Below are 23,013 nucleotides of genomic sequence, written 5' to 3' on the forward strand. Positions count from 1 at the left end.
TAAATGAGTTTAACAATGATTTAACAACGTTTATGGTAGCAAATGATATCCCTTTATGGAAATTAAAAAACGCAGAATTTAACAATTTTTTTGAAAAGTATATTAAACTAAAATTACCCGATGAATCGACTGTACGAAAAAACTATGTTCCATTATGTTACGAAGACGTATTACGTAAGATTAGGAAGGAAATAGGAAATAGTTCTATTTGGGTATCAATAGACGAAACTATTGATGTCCAAGGACGATATGTTGCAAGTGTAATAATTGGTTCTCTGTCTTCTGAAAATTCAACAAAACCGATTGTTTTAACTGTTGAACATTTAGAAAAGACAAATTTTCAAACAATTTCGAAATTATTCAATGATTCAATGAGTATATTATGGCCTGAAAAAGTATTGCATGACAAAGTGTTATTGTATGTCACAGACGCCGCTCCTTATATGGTAAAATCTGGACATGCGCTTAAGGTATTTTATCCTAAACTAATCCATATTACTTGTATGGCCCATGGGCTTCATAGATTATCAGAGGCTATTAGGGATAAATTCTCAAATGTTGATTTGTTGATATCTAACACAAAAAAAGTTTTTTTAAAAGCACCTAGTCGTGTAGGTACTTTTAAAGAAAAATGTCCAAACTTAAGTTTACCCCCACAACCTATTATTACCCGATGGGGAACGTGGCTTGATGCCGCGTTTTATTATGGTAAAAACTTTGACAAAGTCAAAGAAGTTATCGACACATTTAATCCAAATGATGCAAAGTCTATTCAAAATGCACAACAATTATTTAAAGATAACTCGATTAAAAATGAACTTTCGATAATTCTATCAAATTTCCAATGTATAACAGACACTATTACGTGTCTAGAAAAATCGGGTGTCAATCTTGGAAAAAGTCTAGAATTGGTTCAAAATGTAGAAAATAAATTGAGTGAAGGAGGACGAGGTATTGAATTTGCTAAAGTTAAGCTATCGGAAGTATTATCGAAAAATCCCGGATTATCACAAATAAAAAAAATTTCTGAAATTATAAGTGGAGAAATAAAAAACGACGATGAAGACCTTGCAGAGTTGTCACCAGAAGATATTTCTTGTTTCAAATATGCACCAATTGTGTCAGCAGATGTGGAAAGAAGTTTTTCGAAATACAAGGTAATGCTACGCGACAATCGTAGAAGTTTTCAATTTGATAATTTAAAAGCACATTTTATTACATCATGTTGGTACTCATTCAATAATTAATACAAATTTTTATGATTTATACACATTTAAAAAAATGATATTTAAATTGTATTTTTTTTCACTTAATACCATATTTTTTAATTTTTTTTTAATTTTTGTATTTTTAAACAATAAATTTTTTTGCATATTATTTGCATATTTTTGAATTTTTGAGTGCATATATATGTGCATATTTAACAAAAATGTTTGCATAAAAATCCGGGCCCTATTTATAAATAAACACAATTAATATTCAATATCATCCTCAAACTATTATCTCAACTCTAATCATTCATCTTATGCACATTGCCAATATTGACCCCTCTTTGTCCCTCTAAAATTTGAGCCTAATTTCCTTAAAGTAGCCTTTCTATTCTTTCTAGTTTCGACCGAGACTTTCCTGGTTTTAAAAGTATATCCCGATGTCCTGTCCGGTCATTAATTTTGTCTCGATTAGTGATAGCTGAGAGGAAATATTAAAACATAAAATAATATTGTACATAGTATCATTATATCATTATATGATTACGTATTAATGAAAATAATGTACGAAGTGTACATATGGTGTGTTAAATTAATTTTTATTTAACTTGTAATGAATTTTATGAAAAAATTAGGAATAATATAACTATATTGAAAAAAAATCATTTAATGGAAAAGTATTAATAGTAGCTTATTATACTAATAATGAATAAATGTATAGTAAATGTATTTTATGTAAATAAGTTGATGTAATATTTTTTGGCATAAATATTGCTTAGTTTCCTAATAACATTTTATTATTCATATATTCATATCTATAGTGTTTGTCCTGTATTATAAAATAAATAAATTTCTGTTTATAAATATAGGTTTCTATGATTATTATTTATAATTTAAACAAAATTACTTAGAGTTTGATTTAATACAATCCATAAACACAATATAAATTTAAATTTTTATACCTTTTTACTAACGTTTTACTATAAAATGTTTGATATAAAAACAAGTAGTTTCATTTCAAATCAATAGAGCTTAAGGTTTTAAAAACCAATATTTTTATAATAAAAATGTGTTTATGCAGACTTACAAAAATATTATCATTCTTAAAATATTAAGCAATAAGATTTAAAACAAAATATTAATAAATGTATAATATTTAATGAATACCTATATGTATTATAATTAATTGTTTATAAAATTACTTTCTAATTGTTTTACTATTGCTTATAGGAATAAATACTATAGTACCTACATATTATATAAATTATATAATCCAATGATTATACAATCAGAGTCAGCTAACGTATTAAAATGTAATATATTGTACTAAATATTTTGTATTGCTATTATTATTATTGTTATTTTATACATTTTTGTATATAAAATGAATAAAATTGACAAATATAATTTTTGTTATGTATTTACTTTTAAAATATTAAAATTAGGTAATTCTAATAGTGAACATTGAATTAATTAATAATAAACCAGAGTCCATGGTCAATTAGGTGTGTAGTAGTAAAACCAGTTATGTGTGTGGTAACTTTTATAATAGTACCTATAGTACAAATATTTTGTAGTATCATTTTAGTTTTATTTTAATAATTTTAATATTTCAATTGCTTCTAGCCTTGTTATCAATAGGTGTCATAAAAAATACTTAAGAAAATAGTTAATTTTACTTAGTATAATACCTTTCTGACATTTTATGTGTTAATTGTTTTTTTCTTATTTCGTGTTTATATTAAGTTTTTGATCAAAAATAAAATAAATTACATTTTTTTAAATACATTGAAAATTATTGGATGTTTTTTTTATATATACAATAAATTACCTGTTGCTTTTGAATTAAGCGAAAATAGATATTTTTAATATATATATAAATACACCTATATATTTTTACTTATTATTTGTTTGTTAAATGTTATAATATTTTTAATTAATCTGATCTCAATATTATATTACAATATAAATCAATTAAATATAATTTATTTAATAAGTTATCTAATTCATCCAAAAAACAAAAAGTTCATTTAACAATAAAATATACATATATATATAAATATATATATAATAATAATTAACTAATATTTAAAATTAAGTACAAAGTTGATAAATAAATATTATGTTTAAAATGGTAAGATTTGATTTGTGGTCATATTATTTATTTATTAATTTACCACCTTGATTTATATTTTCTCCCTATCTTATATCCTATTTTTAAATTTTAGGGTATTTCATTTACAAGTATTAAGCAAAAAATTGAAAATTTAACCTCTCCGAAATCACCAAATAAATCAGTAACTAAAAACATAGATGTAGATATAACTAAAAACATAGATGTGGATATTGAAAAATATGAAAATGAAGCAAAACAAATGTTAGCTAGAATGGAACTTACTTTAAAAGACCTTCGACAATTAAATACAGAATCAGATCCAAATAAGCGTTTTGAGGTATTTTTTTTAATTTCTTTATTTTTAGATATACGTTTTACACTATATACTTTTTTTTCAACAGTCTATTGAACAAGAAGTTAGTAATATAGCACCAGATGCAGCTACATTAATTAGCAAAGGTGATAGTCTTATATTAGCAAGTCATACAGGAGATCCCTCCAAAGCAAACACTTTGTGTACTTTAATTCAAGACAGACTTAGAGTAATGTGGACACATATCATGTCAGAAATAGAGGTAAAATTTGACATAAGTAACATTTATTTTTATATAGTTATTTATTGAATTCATTATTTTTAGATTGTTAAACTTCAAACACAAGTGTTAAAGAAACAAGTGGAATCTTTAAATAAAATAACTCAAGATATTGAAAACTGGATTAACCATAAGCATAATAATTCAGAGGTAAATAAAATCAAATTGTTTTTGACTGTATTTGTTGAAATTAATCTTCAACTGAAGTTAATTAATTTAAATATATTATTAAAATGAAGGTAAATGTATGTATATATATATATGTATAAATATAATTAATTTTAAGGTATTTGAACGAGAAATTAATAACAAATATGCTAATTTATTAGAAATGGATGAGATAATATTAGATATTGAAGCATTGTGTTATGATAAAGATGCTGTTAATAAAATGCGATTGAAAATAGTTGAACTTAAAAATAAGTTAAATAAATTAAGTCCCTTATCTCAACAAGTAAATATAATGCAAATAATTTTTTTAACTATTAACTTATGTGTATAAACTAATATATAATATGTTGTAGCAAAATGTCAATGTACCTGTTGAAGTGTTATCTGATATAAATGAGACAAGAAAAAATTTAGGTTCTTTATTAAAACAGTTAAATTTAATACCATTGTCAAATAATTCAGTTGCTCTTCAAAATTCTAAGATTGAAGTATAAATATGAAGATTATGATAAAAAAGAACCTTGTTTATATTTAATATTTTAATTTTAGGATATTCAAAGTAAAACTGAAGTTTTAAAAAAATCTATTGAAAAGTTGAGTTCAAAAAATACTAATGATGAAGTATTTGTGCAACGAAACATTGAAAAAATGCAGGAGACTTGGGAATTACTTAATAAGTGTGTGATTGAAAGGACAGGGTTAGATATTTAATTTATATTTTTATTAAATCTATACCTAATACTTAAATTTTCAAATTCATTTAAACATTATTTTTAGACAATTATCTAGTATACAAACAGAAGTTACCAACTTACAACAAAGCGGTAAAGAACTTTCTGAATGGTTAGCAGAAATTGAAAGTGATATGGAAGAAAATAATTTGACATTGACATTACAAGAGAAAAAAAATAAGCTGCACAATTTAGAAAAACGAGTGTCATCTAGACATAGGTAATTTTAAATTTAAAATCAGAATTTTACTATTGATAAATTATTAACATCTTTCAAAGTATGTTAAGACTATGGTTGTAAAGGATATTATGTTTCAATAAGTCTGTCTCTCATCCCTATAAACCATTCTTTAACCTCCCTACCGCTCTCAATTTTTCCCTTGTGTTATATATTTTCCAGTTCCTTTTTTCTATCAGTTATTGAACTTATAGAAATGTTTCATTAAACTCATAAAACTTATAAATAGTAAATTGTTAAAATCATAGTAAAATGTTTATACTTTTCTAAAGTTTAAGAGTGCAATTTACATTATTTTTTTTTAAATGATTATTTAAAATTTTAATATTCACTATTTTATTTATTTTTGTTTAATTCAACAGAACAGTTATAAGTTTTCTAAATTGTTCACGAACTTTGTGGTCACACTCAGACAGTTTCCAATCAGAAGTTGAAAGCCTAAGATTAAGATGGCAAGTAGTTTTAAATAAGCTGACAACGCAACGAGAAAGGTATGTGTATTTTATGTTCTAAATCTATCCCATAATTTTATCCAAGTTTTCAAATGCTGGAAAGAAGGTGTTATTTTTACTCATTTGGCATTAGTCCAAATTTTTTATAATTATTTTGTCTAGGGACATATTATAAGTGTTTTATTTTTGTTATTCTTTCTGAACTCATTCAGGTATTTGTTAACAACAAGTAATAATAATTGTTAACAAATAGTTATCAATTTTTCAATTTATTTTATTTTTTATGTTTATTAGAGTGAATGAAATGGAAAAATCTAAATCTGATTTTTCAAATGTCATATCAGCTACCAAATTTACTATTGATCAAACTTTAAATGTGCTTCAATCTACACAAGCTAATCCTTCTGAGGTTGATTCACTGAATTCAAAAAGTATTTTATTGAAGGTATTTATTATTTTTAAATAAATTAGTTTTTGAAGTTTGATTATCTATATATTGTAATTTTATAGTCCAAAGAATTAGAATTGCTAACTCGAAGAAAAGAATTAGATTCTATTAATTCAAAAAAATTGAAACAACCAAATGATCTTGAATCAATTAAATCGCTTCTTGATAAGGTAATGATTTGAAATAAGTTATATATTTCAGTATTCAATTGACATTTACAGAAATATAATATATTAGATTAGTGTTTTTTTACTGTCTACTTAATTAAAGCGTTAATAAAATATAAGTGATTGTTTATCTTCTCTTCATAATATTTTAGATACTGAATGGAGTGAGGAATATATTAGTTGTACAAAGGTTTTTTTTTTGTTTATATATTTCCGGTTTTAAACAAAATTTGTATAACATTTTTAACATTTTGGAAAGTTTTTGGTATTCAATTTTATCTAGTATTACTTAAAGGCAGTCTTTTTGTCCTCGTTTTTTATGAATAATAATTATAAAATCTAAATTAATGTACAATAAAATGTAGGGATAATGTGAATAAGCTTCAATAATCATCAAATAGTTAACTTCTTATTAAGCTTTTACGTGCTTCTATATGCTCCTATGTATGTTTCAGAAATATTTATTATAATTTAATCAATTTTTTTGTTTATTGTCCATTCATTTTTCATGTGTAACAAAATATTTGTTTAAGCATTTTAATTGTATATTAATATACATTTGCTTAATATTAATAATTATATACTTATATTAGTTTAAAATGTTCATAAAATATTATGTATAGCTTAATCTTAAATAGTGTAAAGTATACAATTTAAAAATGATGTACTAAAAAATAAAAAATATTTTAACATAATTATTAATGAAAAAATTATATATTATATAGCAATAAGTTATTGTTGTTATATTAAGGCAACAATATTCAGATTTGAGATTACCTGTACGTTAATATTTTTCAAAATCAAATTAATACACCAAGTGTTTTTTCTTGTTGGTTTATTACAAACAATTATACTAACATACTGTTTGAACTGTTTTTAAATGTTCAAATTTAATATTAGTAAAACTTATTTTATAGCGCATAAATGTTAAATTAGTATTTTAATTTTTTTTTTTTTTTTATTATTGATAAAACAAAATAAAAGATAATTTTTTTTCTAATGTAAGCCAGTTAAGATTTAATTATAAAAAAATTAATTTTGGTTATGTTACTAAAGAAAATATAAATGATTTATATGTACTTTTTTAGGTTATATCTGATTTGTCTGAAAATTTAGAATGTTTAAATGGAAAATTAAATGCTTTAAACAAATTTATAAGTCAACTAAAAGAGTTAAACAGTTGGGTTATGATAAAAAAAACAGAAGCAGAAGAATTTCATACAAAACCCATTTCAGAGAGAAAATTAGCAACTGTGAAATTACAAGTAAGTTTTTCATTTTTATTTACGTTGAATTAAGTTTTTTTATTAACTATTAAACAATTAAACTATTGAATAACTATTTTTCTTATTAACAATAGTAATATGTATTATTTTAGTCAAACTTATCAGAGCGAAATTCTGAAGTAAAAGATATATTAGAAAATTTTACAAATATGGAAAAACAATGTGAAGGAATTGGTCAACCAGTATCTGTAGATTTACAAGTATGATTATTATTATATTACCTACTAGTTATAAGTATATTACTCAGTTATTGTATATATTATTTTATTATTAAAATAATAAAATTACTAAATTGAATGATTTAATTTAATTTTAGGATATAGTTAAAAATCTTAGAGACAATTGGAATTATTTACAAAATTTAAATGAAAATATTTTGAAAGAACCATCTGTTACATCTATTGAAATAAAAAAAGGTAATACATTTTTTTTTAATTCTAATTTTTATTAAGATTAAATGAACATGATTCAATTTTGTTATAAAATAATCAGTTACACTATGAAGAAAGATGCTTATATAAACTAACCATCCCTATTTTAGTTGTATTGATGTGAAGTATAATACTAATATCAAATATGTGTACTGTTTTGTATACAATTTAAATGACAAAATATTATTTGAATCATTATTACCTTTTATTTTTCAATGTACATTAGTAATTTGCTGTTGTTTTAGCATTTTACTTTATTTTTATACCCTTAAAAAATCCTAGTTGCACCACTTGCAAAGTACTAATGCACTTCTAAATAATATTTTTAAGTATTTATCATTTATGGGTTTATTCTCCATTATGTAATATTATTAATAGTCCATTAGAAAAAGTAATTGTTATTACTTAGAGCCAGGACTGTACTCAGAGTTCAGACCTGTTAATTGATTTCATAAGTCATTAGTCCGAGGCTTAGCCTATTTTTAAGGGGTTTGTGCTTACAAAAAAATTATGAATCATGGCGGCCCGCAGCTTTAGATTAGGTAATGGACTAAACCTGTTTAAAACTATTTCATTTGTTAACATTGTATTCATGTAGTATTATATATAAATTAATTATTAGTTTTTGTGTATTATAAGACAAAATTTTCTCTTAAAAATCAGGCCTAAACATAAGACAATTAGGAGGCCCAGAAGATTTATGTTTCCCGGTTACCTATCATACTTAGAGCTATTTTAGATGGCACTAATTAAAATATATAAAGCATTATTGTTTGTACATTTGTAGTAGGTATACATTAATTTATTTGTTGAATACAGAATACATTATAAAATAAATGCGTTTCAAGTATTAAAATATTCAATTAAGTTTTAATTGGATAAAATTATTTATTTTTGCATAAATAATAATATAACGGTTTGATGATAAAATGTTTAGTTAATTTATTTATTATAACAAATTAGTTGGTCATGTTGAAATGATATGTGGAAATATAAACATGATTTAAAATAATATAATTTTAAAGTAGGTATGTCACCAAATGTTATTATCAAAACAAAAGTTTGAAACCATTAAAAGTTTTCGCATTCCAGTTAACATATTAAAGAGTAGTGCGTATTGTTAGGCTTATAAACCAGTGTGGTGTTTTTTTTTTAATTTTCTACTCCTGTGGGATTCTTATATTATAATCATTATTAAATATTAATATTATTATTATCTTATATTATTATAAAAAATGAACAATTCCCAAGCGTGCAACAACAGTTTGGGTTCTCGAAGGTCGGGTTCGAGGTTTTTTTAGGATGCACGATCATTTGTCTACAAAAGTACAAAGGACGACTACGATACTCCGCGAGAACTTAGATCTCTCCGTACACGCTAGTATGGTACATGTACATAGAATATCAGGAGTAATGAAAAATATTGAGGCAAGCTGTCTCACGTTTCAGTGTTTAGACCTAATATTTAATGTTATATAGTTATATCTTTAAATAGTTTAAATATTATTAATATCGCGGTATCCACGACGCACGTCCGTGTTGAAGACGCAGTCAATGTCTTGTAGGACGTGCACGGAGATCGATAATGCGAAGAGTGCAGAAGAAAACTTTGGAATATTAACGTTGCCGCCTAGGGGTTGTAGTCCTGACGCTACGACGCGCACTTGTGGGAGAGTGTAGTGGTGGCAGTGAAATGATGACAGTGCGGTACTATATAGTAGTAGCAGTAGTAGTACTATCGGTGGGTGAGTGGGTGCGTGTGTGCGTGCGCGAGTCGTACCCATTCGTAGCTGTCGATCGCGCCTCGCGCGCGCGGCTTTTGCCAAGTCCACACTTGTACTCGGCGGAGGGAAAAGTGCCGGCCGGCCAGCCGCGCGCGTACGCCACGACTCCACCCACTTGTGTATGAATCGATGAGGGTGCCCGTCGCCGCGCGAACACACGGAACACATCTCGTGCGCGCTACTTGTTCCGGTTCATCCGCGCGGCCCGCATCGGCAGGACATCCCTTCCCTCGACCCTTCCCTTATCCACACGGGTGGCATTCAGCCACGCGGGCCGTCGCCAATCACTACCATTTCGTTAGGGTTCCGATTAAAATTTTTATTTTTTCACGCGTTTTCTTTCCTACTTTTCTATACACCTGATCGCTTCTTTACCGTTATCGATACACGATTAAAGAATCCATGGATCATGTTTCGATCGTAAGTACAGTAATATCACCGCCTCGCTCCCCACGAACTTAAATAATATCCCTTTATGACCTCGTAATGTTCTTATTTTAGATTACATCTACATTGATAATGAAAGTTCGTTGTGATTTTTGTTTTAGTACTGCGCTGTCTGATTTTGATAGAATTTGTTTTTTAAGAAATTTAAGAAAGAAACGTACTTTAAAAAAATATATATACCACTCTAATGCTTTCATATAAATTAAGTAACTTTTTTTAAATATAATTATTTGTTCTTAATTATTATTAAGCCTTAATTGTTTTTTTAAATTGTTAAATAGGTTTATTAGTTTATTGAATTACGAGCTCGACATACTTGTACTGATTTATGTAAACATAACAAATATGCTTTTGTATTTTCATTTTCATAATATTTTATGAACCAGTTACCGCTGAAACAAAACTAACAATAAACGAAATATGTTGTTTTATGACAGTGTATTAAATAGTTAATGTGTTAATATAAAACAATTATTTATTATAAAATTTTATTTGATAAAATTAATGAATTTTAGCTGATTAGTTAGTATCTATAACCTATAACCTATATTTTATTCAACATATTTAGGTTTCACCAATTACTTTATTTACAAAATTAAAATAATTTTTATTTCAAGTTTTAGCAAGATTTTAAGTATTGTTACTTAATACGTATTATATTTAATATAACTAATAATAGTAAATATTTTGATTTTACTATCTATATAAATAGAACATTTAAAAGTTAAATTAAATTAACTAACTTTAAGAATATAAATAAATTACCATTGTTTATCAATATATTGATTTGCAAATTCGATATTATTTATGTGTTTTAATAATTTTATAGCAGAAGAAAATTGGAAGAGTCTAACAAAAAATGCCTCCGAAGTACATCCCCGTTCAAGTTTACGATCTCTATCTCCAGTCAATTCATCAGATGCCCTTCTCAATTTATTAGCTAGTTTTGATAAATCAATTCTTCAGGTATTAATTTTAATTGAATGTAAATGTTCACATTTTATAATATTATTTGTTTTAGATTTGTGATTGGTTAGCTTTAGAAGAAAAGATGCTGCGTCAACAATCAGTTACGGTTGGGGATGTCGATGATATACTTCAATTAATTGATAAACAAAAGGTAAATATATATATAACTATTTATATATTTAATTTATGTTTAAAATGTACAATTAGAATTTTGTAATTGTATGCATAATTTGAAACTAAAATCATAGTATTACATTCTTAACATTTCAATTATTTTTATAGAATTAAACATAAAGCTTTTTATTTTAGATTTTAACTATTATTTGTGATCTAAAATTAACTGACTTATAAACCTTGTATTTTGTGAAGATGAATTATCACTATCAGAAAATATTTCGGTTATTTCTTTTGTATATTTTCCACTTATTTCATTTTTAAGTATTTTAAATAACAAATATCAGATTTAAAGATATAAAGGGGAGGAGTGGTCCTTAATTTTCAGGGGAAAACTAAAAAGACTACTTTTATCTTTTAGTACAGTATAAAATAATATTGGAATTATTAATTCTAAATTGTTATAATATATACCGGGGGTTCTTAAATTGTGATTTGTATCCCTTGGGGGTACTCGAAATATTTTAAGGGGTACGAATCTGGCCAACAAACCTTTAAATTCAACTGTGTCAACAGAAACAAGCTCACCCTTCTCACTAATTTCTTTGAAAGTAAGCGCTTTTAGTTTTTTTAAATTTTTCGTCTGTTGGTTTTTAGTAACCTTATGAAATAAAAATGTATGTAAGTCTTTAAAATGTTTTATATGTATTTTAGTTTTCTAATTAAGAAAGAAGGGATACCTAAAAAAGTTTATTGGTAAAAACGGGTACAGTGTTTATAAAAGTTTGAAAATTCCTGATATATACCATTATCATAAAAATAAATTATAATTATTTAAATTTACTAATAAAAAATTTCTATAACCCAGAAATGCTGTTTCCGAAGATTTTATCAAATAAATATTTTTACTTACTTGCCAGCATCCTTATGCTGAAAATTAAAATCAATTATTAATTAAATTAAACAATAATAAAAAACAAATAATAATAACATTCATTCATATCTCGGAAAATATTTGACCGTGTTATTATTTTAATTATTTAAAGTATTTTATTTTATATTACTTTATCTTTTTTACTTGGATACTTATTTATTTTTAGTTATTTAAATCTAATAATTCAAGAAACTTTGATTTTTAAATTAATATTTAAATATATTATAAAAACTCAATACATTAACTATTATAAATACATTATGTTATCGATATACATAATTTTATTTAATAGTAAAGATTATAACTTATAAAAGATTGTTTACTTATTTTTATGTATATACACACATAGTTACCATAGCAATACAATGTCTTTGTGGTTTCTGGTTTCTTATATGTTGTGTTTTTAATAAGACAATTCTGACTATTATATATAGTATATTAATAATCTACCATTTTTTTTTCATACAACTGATCTTACATGTTAGATTTTAAATTGCATAATGTTGTTTTTAGCTAATACTGGAAATGTTTAAACTAGGAAAAAATAATTAACTAAACAATGTTTATATTGTAATGTAATATATTAATGTATATTGTATTTATTTATTAAAAATGTGTTGACACTTATGTAATTTGTTATTTTACGTATAGAACGTATTGCGAGAGTTGGAACAAAAAAAACCTCAACTAGATGAACTAGTTCATACTGCTGAAAACCTTAAAGCTGATTCAAATCGACAACAATTACATGGCAAAGGTAATTTATTGTTAATTTTTAATAAATGGATAAATTGTATACAATATTTAATACTGTTATTGTATAGTAACTAAATTGCGTGAACATTGGGATGAAACAAATAATAAAGTAATGCAACGTAAAACTGAATTAAATGCAATGTTAAGTGATAGCCAACGTTACGAAACAAAAAAGATGGAAATAGATACTTGGTTGACTAGAATGGAAAGTAGACTACAGCGAATGAGTTCAGTCGGTAATACAGCTGATGTACTAGATGCACAACAGAGAGAACAAAAAGTATTAAACAAATATTATTAAACTTAATTTAAAATAACTATTAACTATTAAATTTTTTCCATGAATTGTAGTCATTCCATGTTGAGTTACATCAATACAAACACCAGATTGATTTATTTAATCAACTCACACAAAAATTAATTGCAGTTTATCAAAATGATGATACTTCCAAAATTAAAAAATTAACTGAACAAGTACATCAAAGATTCCAAAATCTTAATACAAAGTAAATTTTGTTCTAAATATTTATAGGATTTAGATTAAATTAAATTTCTAATTTCTAATTTATTTTTTAGCATTATAAGCCGAGGAAAAGTATTGCATTCCGCTATAAACTCCTTACAAAATTTAGACAAATCTTTCGACAACTTTTTAGGATGGTTGTCTGAAGCAGAATCATCTATGGAAACAATTGAAGCAGAATTTGATAGATGTAATACACTCAAACGAGAAAACACAACAGCAATGAACCAACTAAAGGTATGTAATTGATTATATTATGTAATATAAGTTTAAATAATAGATCTTAAATTTTAATTGATATTTAAATATTATTTAGTCATTGACTATAGCAGTGGTTCTCAATGGTATTGATATAGAACAATATCATCCCCTGGTGGGTGGTAAAGGAGTACTGAGAGATGGTAAACTTTTTTTGGATAGTAGAGGGTGATGAATAAGGTTAATGCTATAGATTGGTGATGAGCATATATTTGCAATTTACATTAAAATGAAAAGCTATACACTAAGGTTTATTTGTAATTATTTTCATTTATTGATTTATTGATTTATAAAACAAACATGAAAAAATTGAATTTGAATCATCAAGCACAATTATTTCATTGATCAATATAATTATTTCAAAACATTTTAATTATCCACTTAAGTTGAATTTAAACATTATACTTATATTATATAATATGTATTATTAAACTATAAACTTTTCATGCATATTTTTATTTTTATATTGAAGTTGTGGAGGGAGTATTAAAATATATTTTGCAATTCAAGGTGGCAACAGTTTAAAAATGTTAAAAACCATTGAATTTAAGTTTATGTGCCTATACCTATTCTGTGTTTCTATACCTCTAAAGTTCTCATTATTATAGTTAAGATAATGACAGACAAAATAAGTAAAACATTTATATTTGCATATACATTTAATAGCTAACATTTTAATTCAAACTCATTATAGTTATTCAAAAGTATTTATTTGTTTTATATTGCATAAGATTATATTTAAAATATTTAGAAGAAAGTAAAGTTTAAACAAAAATATATGCTAATTAATTGGTTTAGAAATATAATATAAATGTTAAATTAAAATGTATAGGTTATCACATTTAATACTTTAATATGCAATTTTCATACATTTATACCATTTATACCTCAATGTCATACATTGCATATAATTTACCTATGTTATACTGTGCAATTAGAATGGTAATATTTCTCTTTTATGTATATCAAATTTTATATTTATCTATATCATTATTGTTATCAAATAATTTTTTAATACTTATATATTTAAATAAATATTTAACATAGGAGATTGTATAGATATATATATTATATTAAAAAAATCTAAAACATATACAAACAATTTTTGTAACGCAAATTTTGATATCTATTACATCTGTCCTCTTATGAAGCTTACTACTGATTCTATTTCTATTTATTCTTGTAATTCTTTATTAAATTTTCTTCTCCGCGTTTTTTTTTCATTTTCGTATACTTAACTACCTCTACATATTATACTTTCCATAATTTATTCTAAAAAGTACTAAGTTTTCTTTCAATAGTGCTAGAGGTAGTCCATACCTCGAATCCATACGTAAGCGGTCTTATTATTACCGTTAAGCCTTGTTTTGATTTTTTTAAAGAATACTTTGGATTTTAAGAACTTATTAGGAACAAATGATGCTCTTTCAACTTTTGTTATCCTTAAATCTATTTTCCTAGGCCAGTCTTTTTTTGTACTCATTACAGCTCCTAGGTACCAAAATCCATTAACCTTTTCAAAAATTACGGATCAAGTATTAGTGTTGTTTTTCTCATCTAGAAGTTTCATTATTTTGGTTTTATCTATATCTTCAATCCTATTTAACCTATATTTTTTTTAATATTATGATAAATAAAAAAAATAGGATGGTCAAGTGGGTAACGCTCTGTTGTACTGTAGGTATCGGTGGATATAGTGTTGGATATATATAGTGGACATCGGACATAGAATAGGTCACTTTAATGGGTGTGGGTGTATTATATTTGAATGCAATGATAGCCGATAGGTATCATTGTATACGAAAAACGATTCTGAACGAAGATGATTTGTCAGCCTCGGATATATATATTCCATTGGGTGGTGAAAAGATGGTTTATGTTTTAATAACCTGAATACGTCAAAATTAAATTATGTACAAAAAATGGCAATTTTTTTACGCGTGAACATTTAATTTCGTAAAAATTAAAATTTTAGATAAAAATGTTTTAATTGACCAACGCTTAACTTTTTTTTATAATTATTGTAAGCTCTACTTAAGGAAAATCTTGTATTAAATTTTCAGCTCTTACTACTTATACAAAATTGTTTATACATTTATAACTACAAAATAATTTGCAAATATTCATAATTTTGACAATATTTGAACTTCAAAAGCTAATAAAAAATTGTGCCTATATATTCTTATAGATTTTGAACCACTTTAAGACTAACTCATTAGAAACTTTGTTTTAAATTTTCAAGTATTTTGACTTAGCCAAAAAAATTGTACTGTCATTTATAAAAAAAAACCTAACAAAAACTAATATTTAATATGTCTATTTATAACTTTAAAATATAATTTAAATAATTTGTGAAAATTTCAAGTATCTACGATTTATACTTTTTAAATAATAACAAATATTGAAAATCGTTTGAGGATTAATTGTTATCGTTTTGCTGAAAAATTTAAAATTCTGACGCTCATTACATCTTTTCCTATAACTACGTTTTGAGTTTTCTTTATAGTTATTTAAAGGAAAACTAATGGAAAACTTTGTGTCCAACATTTTTTAACCTTAGATAATATAAATATAAACATTTTTATGAATGTTTAACTACAAATTAACATGTAAACTTAAGCATCTAACAATTTTTGATTTTTTTTTTAACTGCAATAAGAACAATTTATAAAATAACCTTGTATTAAATTTTCCAGTTTTTTCCAAAAAAATTTTATCGACATTTTAAAAACAAATACTTTAAAAAATTGAAAATGTCAGTTGTCTATAAATAGCTCAAAAAAATCATAATATAAATGTTTTGTGAAAATTTTAAGTATTTACAGTGAATCGTTTTTAAGTTACAATATTATATAAAAAATTGGTTTTATCAAAAACTGGTTTTGCATAAAAATTCCTGTGTTTTTCCGTCACTTTTTTTTTGTTATTCCGATTTTTTTGAAAACTACTTGAAACTTCTATAACTTTTAACCTTTAAAATGCACCAAAGATATTTACGTTGACATCGGAAGGAAACTATCCCTGAAGCTTTAAATTGTAGCATTATTTCAAAGAGTTATATGTTCTATACAGATATAAAAACAAAAACACATTATCAATACATTTCTCATTCCGTTCAGAATCTAAAATGAGTATTTAAAAAATGGTGTATTTCAAGTTTTAGAAGACTTAAAATTCAAAAATCAAAAATCTCAAAAAATCGTCTTCAAAGAGACTTGAAAAAATTCAATTCTATCTTAATAATTAATATTGTTTTACTAAATCAATTGGTACTTTGGAATGAAAACACGTCTAAATTCTTATATTTTATGTACGTTAGACAATGACAGAAAATTACAGTTTCCAAACCTCTTATTAGTAAAGTATAATATATTATGTTTCTAATCATCTATCTATTCTATCTTCTTCTTAGTCCTTATTCTCTAATAACTTTATGTGGTGAATCCATGTAATCACCAAGAAATAATAACCTTTAAAAATGATTCTATATATTATATGAAGTTATACATATTAAAGAACACTCATTGTTTAAAAAAACATTAACATTTTTGAAAATATTTGTTTTGATATTTTAAATAATTGAAAGTCCTTATTCGATTTAAAAAATATATATTTTTTACTATATTTTTCTTGATTTCTTTTTTTGAATTACAACATCAACATTTTTAATTTCATATTCAAATGCAGAATATTATTATTCTTCTAATAATATTCGGAATATTTACATGTATAAAAAACAAATTTCAGAAGAGTAGTTATTTCATTACGTTTTATTTTAATGTGATAAAAATTGTATGCATTTAAAATTTAAAACTATGACAAAATTTAATAATATTTTTATTTTTAATATGAATTTAAGTTTTTTTTATTGTAAATAAAAAATTTAGTTCTAAATTTTGGATGAGTAAGTTAATTAGTTTATTGTTATGCTTATTAGCAAAACCAATTATAATTATATTTAAAAAGAATATGAATCACCTGGTTCATTGTTTTACGTTCAAACAACTAAAACAATCACATTTCCGATAAAAACAGATTAATCTAAAACTATTTTTTTAAGCGACACACTTAATAATCAAAAAACTACCACTATACTATTAATTTTAAAATTCAAACTTTTATTTATTTAAATTTAAGACCTTAATTGTACTGTGATACTGAAAGTATTTGTATTAATATTAAATAATAAATATTAAGTTAAAATTTAGATATAGTAAATTACTAAAACACAACATTTTTAGAAGCTTAATAAATGTTTCACGTGAACGGTCATGCTTGATAAAAAAAAAAAAGAAAAATATTTTGTGTCCATCTGGATTTTATTAGATTTAAAATGGACACCATACATGCGTGTATATGTCAGTTGTTATCTTACACTCCTGTCCCTGTCAATATCTGTACAAACGATTGCTTTGTAATATTTTTATTGTAATTGACATTTCTATCTCGAACAACAATATAAGTTTTATATTTTATTATATGTTTAACGTTGAACAGTAGAAACTCGGGGTTTTGTGTATGTGTATGAATTGGTAGTTTAATTTATTTGTTAATCGAATGTAAGTTATGTTTGTCTAATATATACAATTATGGTAAAGTATAATCATTAATTACAATTTATTTTTAATATAAATTTTTAAAAAAAGTACTGAACACGAAATTTGTGTTATATTTTCCAAAAATTAGTTTAACTACCTACGATTAAATTAGGCGATAATTAATATATATTTCAACTTTTACTCAACAAATATTGAAGTTAAATTTTAAAATTTAGTAGGTGTATACATAATATACAAAAAAGAAGTAATGTCTATTTAATCGTATCTTATCATTTATCAATATATAATTTATTATAGCCTATACTCTTAGGTACTATTAGGCCAAGGGGAAAAGCAATCTTAATTAAAATAATACAGGAGTGGAATGTATTAATTGAAAGAAGTGGCTCATATCATGTATCTTCCCTTCACCTCGATCTTTGAGTGTTTCAAAAATGAGCACTCACTTGAAAGAGGTAAATTAAAATGAATTAACAAGTTGAATCAACTCGATTGTTATAAAATATAAAAACGTCCTTATAGTTAAACATATGTATTTATTCATTAATTATAATAATACATAGGGATGTATAGTTGATTTATAATTTTCTTTTTAATTCTTATGATGTTTTTAAGAATATATTTGTACATCTTATAAAGTACTACTCAGAACTTGATTGATAGTTTTTTATACATACTCTATTGAACATAAAACGAACGGAAATTAGTTTGATGTTTTATTTTGTATAGGTTTTATAGTCGTTACGTAAATTATATCATTATTATATATTGGTATTTAGGTTTTATATATATCCCATCATATAAATGTTGAATAAGCAAATAAAGGGATTGTGTAAACGAGCAATTGTGTATCGTGCATAGGCTATTATTTGTGTGGTATTGTTATTTTATATAATTTACTATCTTATTTAAAAATATAAAAAAGTAGGTAGGTATTTCCAACATGACTTAGTAAAGATTTTAAAACAAAAAACATCTGTAATTTGTCAAGCTAAATTTATTTAAAAACATTTACGTTCTCCACGATTCGGCCTACAGCGCTTTAATAGTTGTGTTTTTAAGTATATTTCTAAGTGTTATATTTTATAATTATTGGTACAATATTTTATTTTCTATATATTATGGACAAAATAAAATATAATAGGTAATTAATTTACTATTCGCGTTACTTTATCATACAGAGCAATGATTAATTAATGAATGACAAGAAATAAAGATTATCACAAAAATGTTAAGTAAATTTATTTACTAATTTTTTGTGATTTTTACATTTTAGCATTCGTGCTATATATCTTAAATTTTTTTTTTTTTTTGAAAACTATGTATACAGTACTGAGCACTTCTATATTTATATTATACATTTAACTGATATCCTAATAAATGTTGGATTTATTAATCATTATTTAAAAGTTTAGACAAGCGTGGAATGAAGTGGTTAACACAAAATATGTTGTTGGCACACCAACTTCGATCGTTAAAAATGTACAAACTCGCGCTTATAAATAATTATGAGTGTATTGATTTAATATTTCGATATATTTTGTACATTAAAGTATATTTTCGAAACATGAGATAAAAATTATGGGTTACCATTTAGAAAGAAAAACTATCAATAAATTCGGTCAAAGTCTACCTACGCCGGTATAATATATAATCACGCCGGTCAATAATGTATAACATGATGATCACCCTGTTTTTTAAAAATAGATATATCTGCACAAACGAATGGGTTATAATATATAATATATTCGGACGTTATAAAACGATACGCATATATACGAGTATAGAAGTATAACTAATGTCGCCGTCGCAGACGTTATTATATTTCGTATAAAGTTCAGAAGACACAAATCGCGTCTCGGAGGTACTATAAAATATATAAGAAATCGAACTCGAATCCGAACTGGCGGCACCCGACGACGGCTATTTGTGTATGTGCGGTCACCCATAGCCCATAGGTGACCGATTGTTGTCGGACGCGACGGCGGCAGCGGCGGTGGCGCTGCGAATGACAATATAATATAATAATAACGCTCGCGAGTACTGCGAAGGTACCCATATTACATGGTGTACAGTGTGGATCACACACACGAAGCGAGTAATACACCGTGCTTACACGGTTACACGTACACGCACGCGGCCACGGTAATATACACTCGTATAAACGCCGCGCACGTGACCCGGCACCGCAACAACCTCTCGAATAAATTGCACGCGCACCACCGTACATGCGCCCCCTGTGAAACAAATATATATATATATATAGGTGTCGTATCATCCACTCGCGGCGTCGCGTTCGTTATATTGTCGCGTCTCTGCTCACACGCGGTCCGTCTGTCTGCGACGTCGGTCGGTCGATGGTCGCGGTCGTCGACGTCCCATCGCGATTATCATCTCATCACGTCATGTCCGAATCGCTGCGGCGGACGTCCCGCGACGGTGCGGGTTCGTCGTCTCGACAGAAGATCACGTCTGCGCTGCAAGTGATCCGGAAAAACGCCGTTTACCGGTCGATCGTGACGCGTTTGGGGCACGCGGTCGACGTGACGACGCCGAAAAAATGCAAAAAGTCATCGCCGGCGGCGGCACCGACGTCGTCGTCGTTGTCGTTGCAGTCCCCGTCCCCGGCCGACGACGGTGGCTTCGGTGACTGGCGCACCGACGGCCTGCCCGAGCACTCGCACCGCAGGCCGTCACCGCCGTGCGCCGTCACCCGATCCGTGTCCGATTACGGTGTGGTGCAACAGCGGTCGTCGACGCGCAAGCAACACTTCAGCAGCGACACCAAACGCGTGGAGGAAGCGTACCGCCGAGGGTTCTGCGACGGTTCCGTGGCCGACGTTTTCCTCATGCGGCAGACCGGCGGTGCAGGTGTGCGACAACAGCAGCAGATGGCCGCAGCCGCCGGAGGAGCCGGAGGAGGACGTCGACGGCAACGTCCCAGCTCGATGGATTTTGCCGACGGGCCGCCGTGGACAAGAATCAGTTCGTCGTCCACCGTCCCGGCCGGTCTCGGCTGCGGCGGCCTGTCTGATAAATCGTACCCTACCGCAGCTGCTGCAGTGGTCGTGCAACATAGATCGTTACCCGCATCCGCGTCCCGATTCCAGCGACACCGCCGACTCTCGCTTCCCGTCTCGTCCCAGGGTTGTGGTACAGGTGGTGGTGGTGGTGGTAGCGGAACGGGTTCCTCGTCCGCGGTTGACATGGAGTCACCATCGGCCACGGTGCCCACTAAAGCCGCTGCTATCGCGCTCCATCAGCTCATCGAATGTTACCGGAACGGTTATCGAGTGACCGATCACAAGATCGCTTTAATGTTGGATATACTAGACACGCAACAGAGATTGGCTAAGGTAAAAGTAACGATGAGTTCAGACGAGATGGCAACTTGTTTTCTCCTTCGTCCTCGGGCTGATGAATTTCATACATTGCATTAAGTATTGCTCCTATACACCGCGATTTAAAATATCTTAAGTCGTGCTGTACATCCGTCGCCATAGCAAACGTAATTTCGTGATTAGGTTATAGCTTCCGTGTACCTATATATAAGGTGCTGGCGTACTGCCTAGCCAATATACTATATAACATAATATATTCCTACAGATTTATCTACTTATGCGTTCCTACGTGCATAATCATTGTAGTTGGTTCAATGTGTTCTTAAAAAACTAAAACGCGTGTTCGACTTAATATATATGTATAACTGTATAACATATATTATACAGAGTTAGTTTTTTTGCACTATTTTAGAATATTTACAATGGTTTTTTTTTTTTTTTACTCGATTTTATCTCAAATCGAAAATAGAAACGGATAAAAATATTAAATTTCAAACCCAATAAAACGTTTACTCTGAAAGTATATACCTATACATATAATATAAGTAGTACATTCGACTTGTGCTATACTTCCAAATTATTCGCCCTTCTAGGTTAGATTTGCATAATACATATCGTTTGGCCGCCTGGTCTGAAAGCATTTTCACGTTTCGTCGGGAAATCATGTCAGGGAAACACTCACACACACATACACACACAAACACACATATATAAATTATGTTGTAAAAAAAAAACTATTTTCCTTTTCCGTATAACTGTACCAATGAAATATTTAGTCTATCTAGTTTGTTTTTCTCAACATTAAACCCTCCGTGGAGTTAGATAGTTATATTTTAAAGATGACAAAACTTTGCCGCTTTATAGTATTCATTATTCATTATGGTTTGTAGTTGATTCCGGCTTTACTGATCCTCACGACAACGAAATAAAATAAATAATAATTAAATCCTATTTGATTAATTGTAAAACCGATCAAAAATATTCGATTTATTTAAAAAAGTAAAATAAGTAATTAGTTTTAGTTTTAACATAATCTTTTCTACCGCGCGTTGAGATTTATATGTTTGAATTTTTATAATTTCGTATAATTATTTACTCATCAATTACTCACTAAAAGTTATTAGCTATTAGACTTATTACTTATTATTAACGTAGTGATTTGATACATTTCTTAATTTATTCACAGAAATCTGTTTTAAATTGTAAATAACCTGAGGGATAACTTTTTTATTACAAAAAGGTCGCACATTAAAATACATACGTTTTAAATTTATTATAAGTAATATATTCGGTACCATACTGTATCTATATCTTTCTTCATAACTGTATTTTTTATTTTTTATAAAAAAAAAAAATATTTCAGATATCTTGATTACATTTTGGTATAAGTGACAAGTGTATAACGCTAAAAAGTTCTATTTAATCATGAAATATGTTACGAAATGTCTTGAAATGTTTCCAAAACTATTTTGAACTGCACCATATTG

At 27.0% G+C, this 23,013-nt stretch overlaps 1 protein-coding gene across 3 annotated transcripts in view; it reads left to right on the forward strand.

The window, feature by feature from the left end:
* The window catches only part of LOC114119047 (dystrophin, isoforms A/C/F/G/H), a 54,625-nt gene that overhangs the window by 14,871 nt on the left and 16,741 nt on the right, over positions 1 to 23,013 (forward strand). For 2 of the 3 annotated variants that reach the window (XM_050201139.1, XM_050201141.1), the window contains exons 33-51: positions 3,437 to 3,661; positions 3,726 to 3,899; positions 3,963 to 4,067; positions 4,204 to 4,371; positions 4,442 to 4,576; positions 4,638 to 4,786; positions 4,866 to 5,039; positions 5,420 to 5,548; positions 5,804 to 5,954; positions 6,020 to 6,127; positions 7,213 to 7,389; positions 7,503 to 7,610; positions 7,727 to 7,826; positions 10,902 to 11,038; positions 11,094 to 11,192; positions 12,741 to 12,846; positions 12,914 to 13,125; positions 13,197 to 13,351; positions 13,422 to 13,605. In XM_050201139.1, coding sequence (XP_050057096.1) covers positions 3,437 to 3,661; positions 3,726 to 3,899; positions 3,963 to 4,067; positions 4,204 to 4,371; positions 4,442 to 4,576; positions 4,638 to 4,786; positions 4,866 to 5,039; positions 5,420 to 5,548; positions 5,804 to 5,954; positions 6,020 to 6,127; positions 7,213 to 7,389; positions 7,503 to 7,610; positions 7,727 to 7,826; positions 10,902 to 11,038; positions 11,094 to 11,192; positions 12,741 to 12,846; positions 12,914 to 13,125; positions 13,197 to 13,351; positions 13,422 to 13,605 — 2,796 coding nt within the window. The remainder of the gene's footprint in view (positions 1 to 3,436; positions 3,662 to 3,725; positions 3,900 to 3,962; positions 4,068 to 4,203; positions 4,372 to 4,441; positions 4,577 to 4,637; positions 4,787 to 4,865; positions 5,040 to 5,419; positions 5,549 to 5,803; positions 5,955 to 6,019; positions 6,128 to 7,212; positions 7,390 to 7,502; positions 7,611 to 7,726; positions 7,827 to 10,901; positions 11,039 to 11,093; positions 11,193 to 12,740; positions 12,847 to 12,913; positions 13,126 to 13,196; positions 13,352 to 13,421; positions 13,606 to 23,013) is intronic. The other variant, XM_050201140.1, reaches the window with a different exon arrangement.

The sequence above is a fragment of the Aphis gossypii genome, chromosome 2 (genome assembly GCF_020184175.1).
Source record: "Aphis gossypii isolate Hap1 chromosome 2, ASM2018417v2, whole genome shotgun sequence".
NCBI lineage: Eukaryota > Metazoa > Arthropoda > Insecta > Hemiptera > Aphididae > Aphis > Aphis gossypii.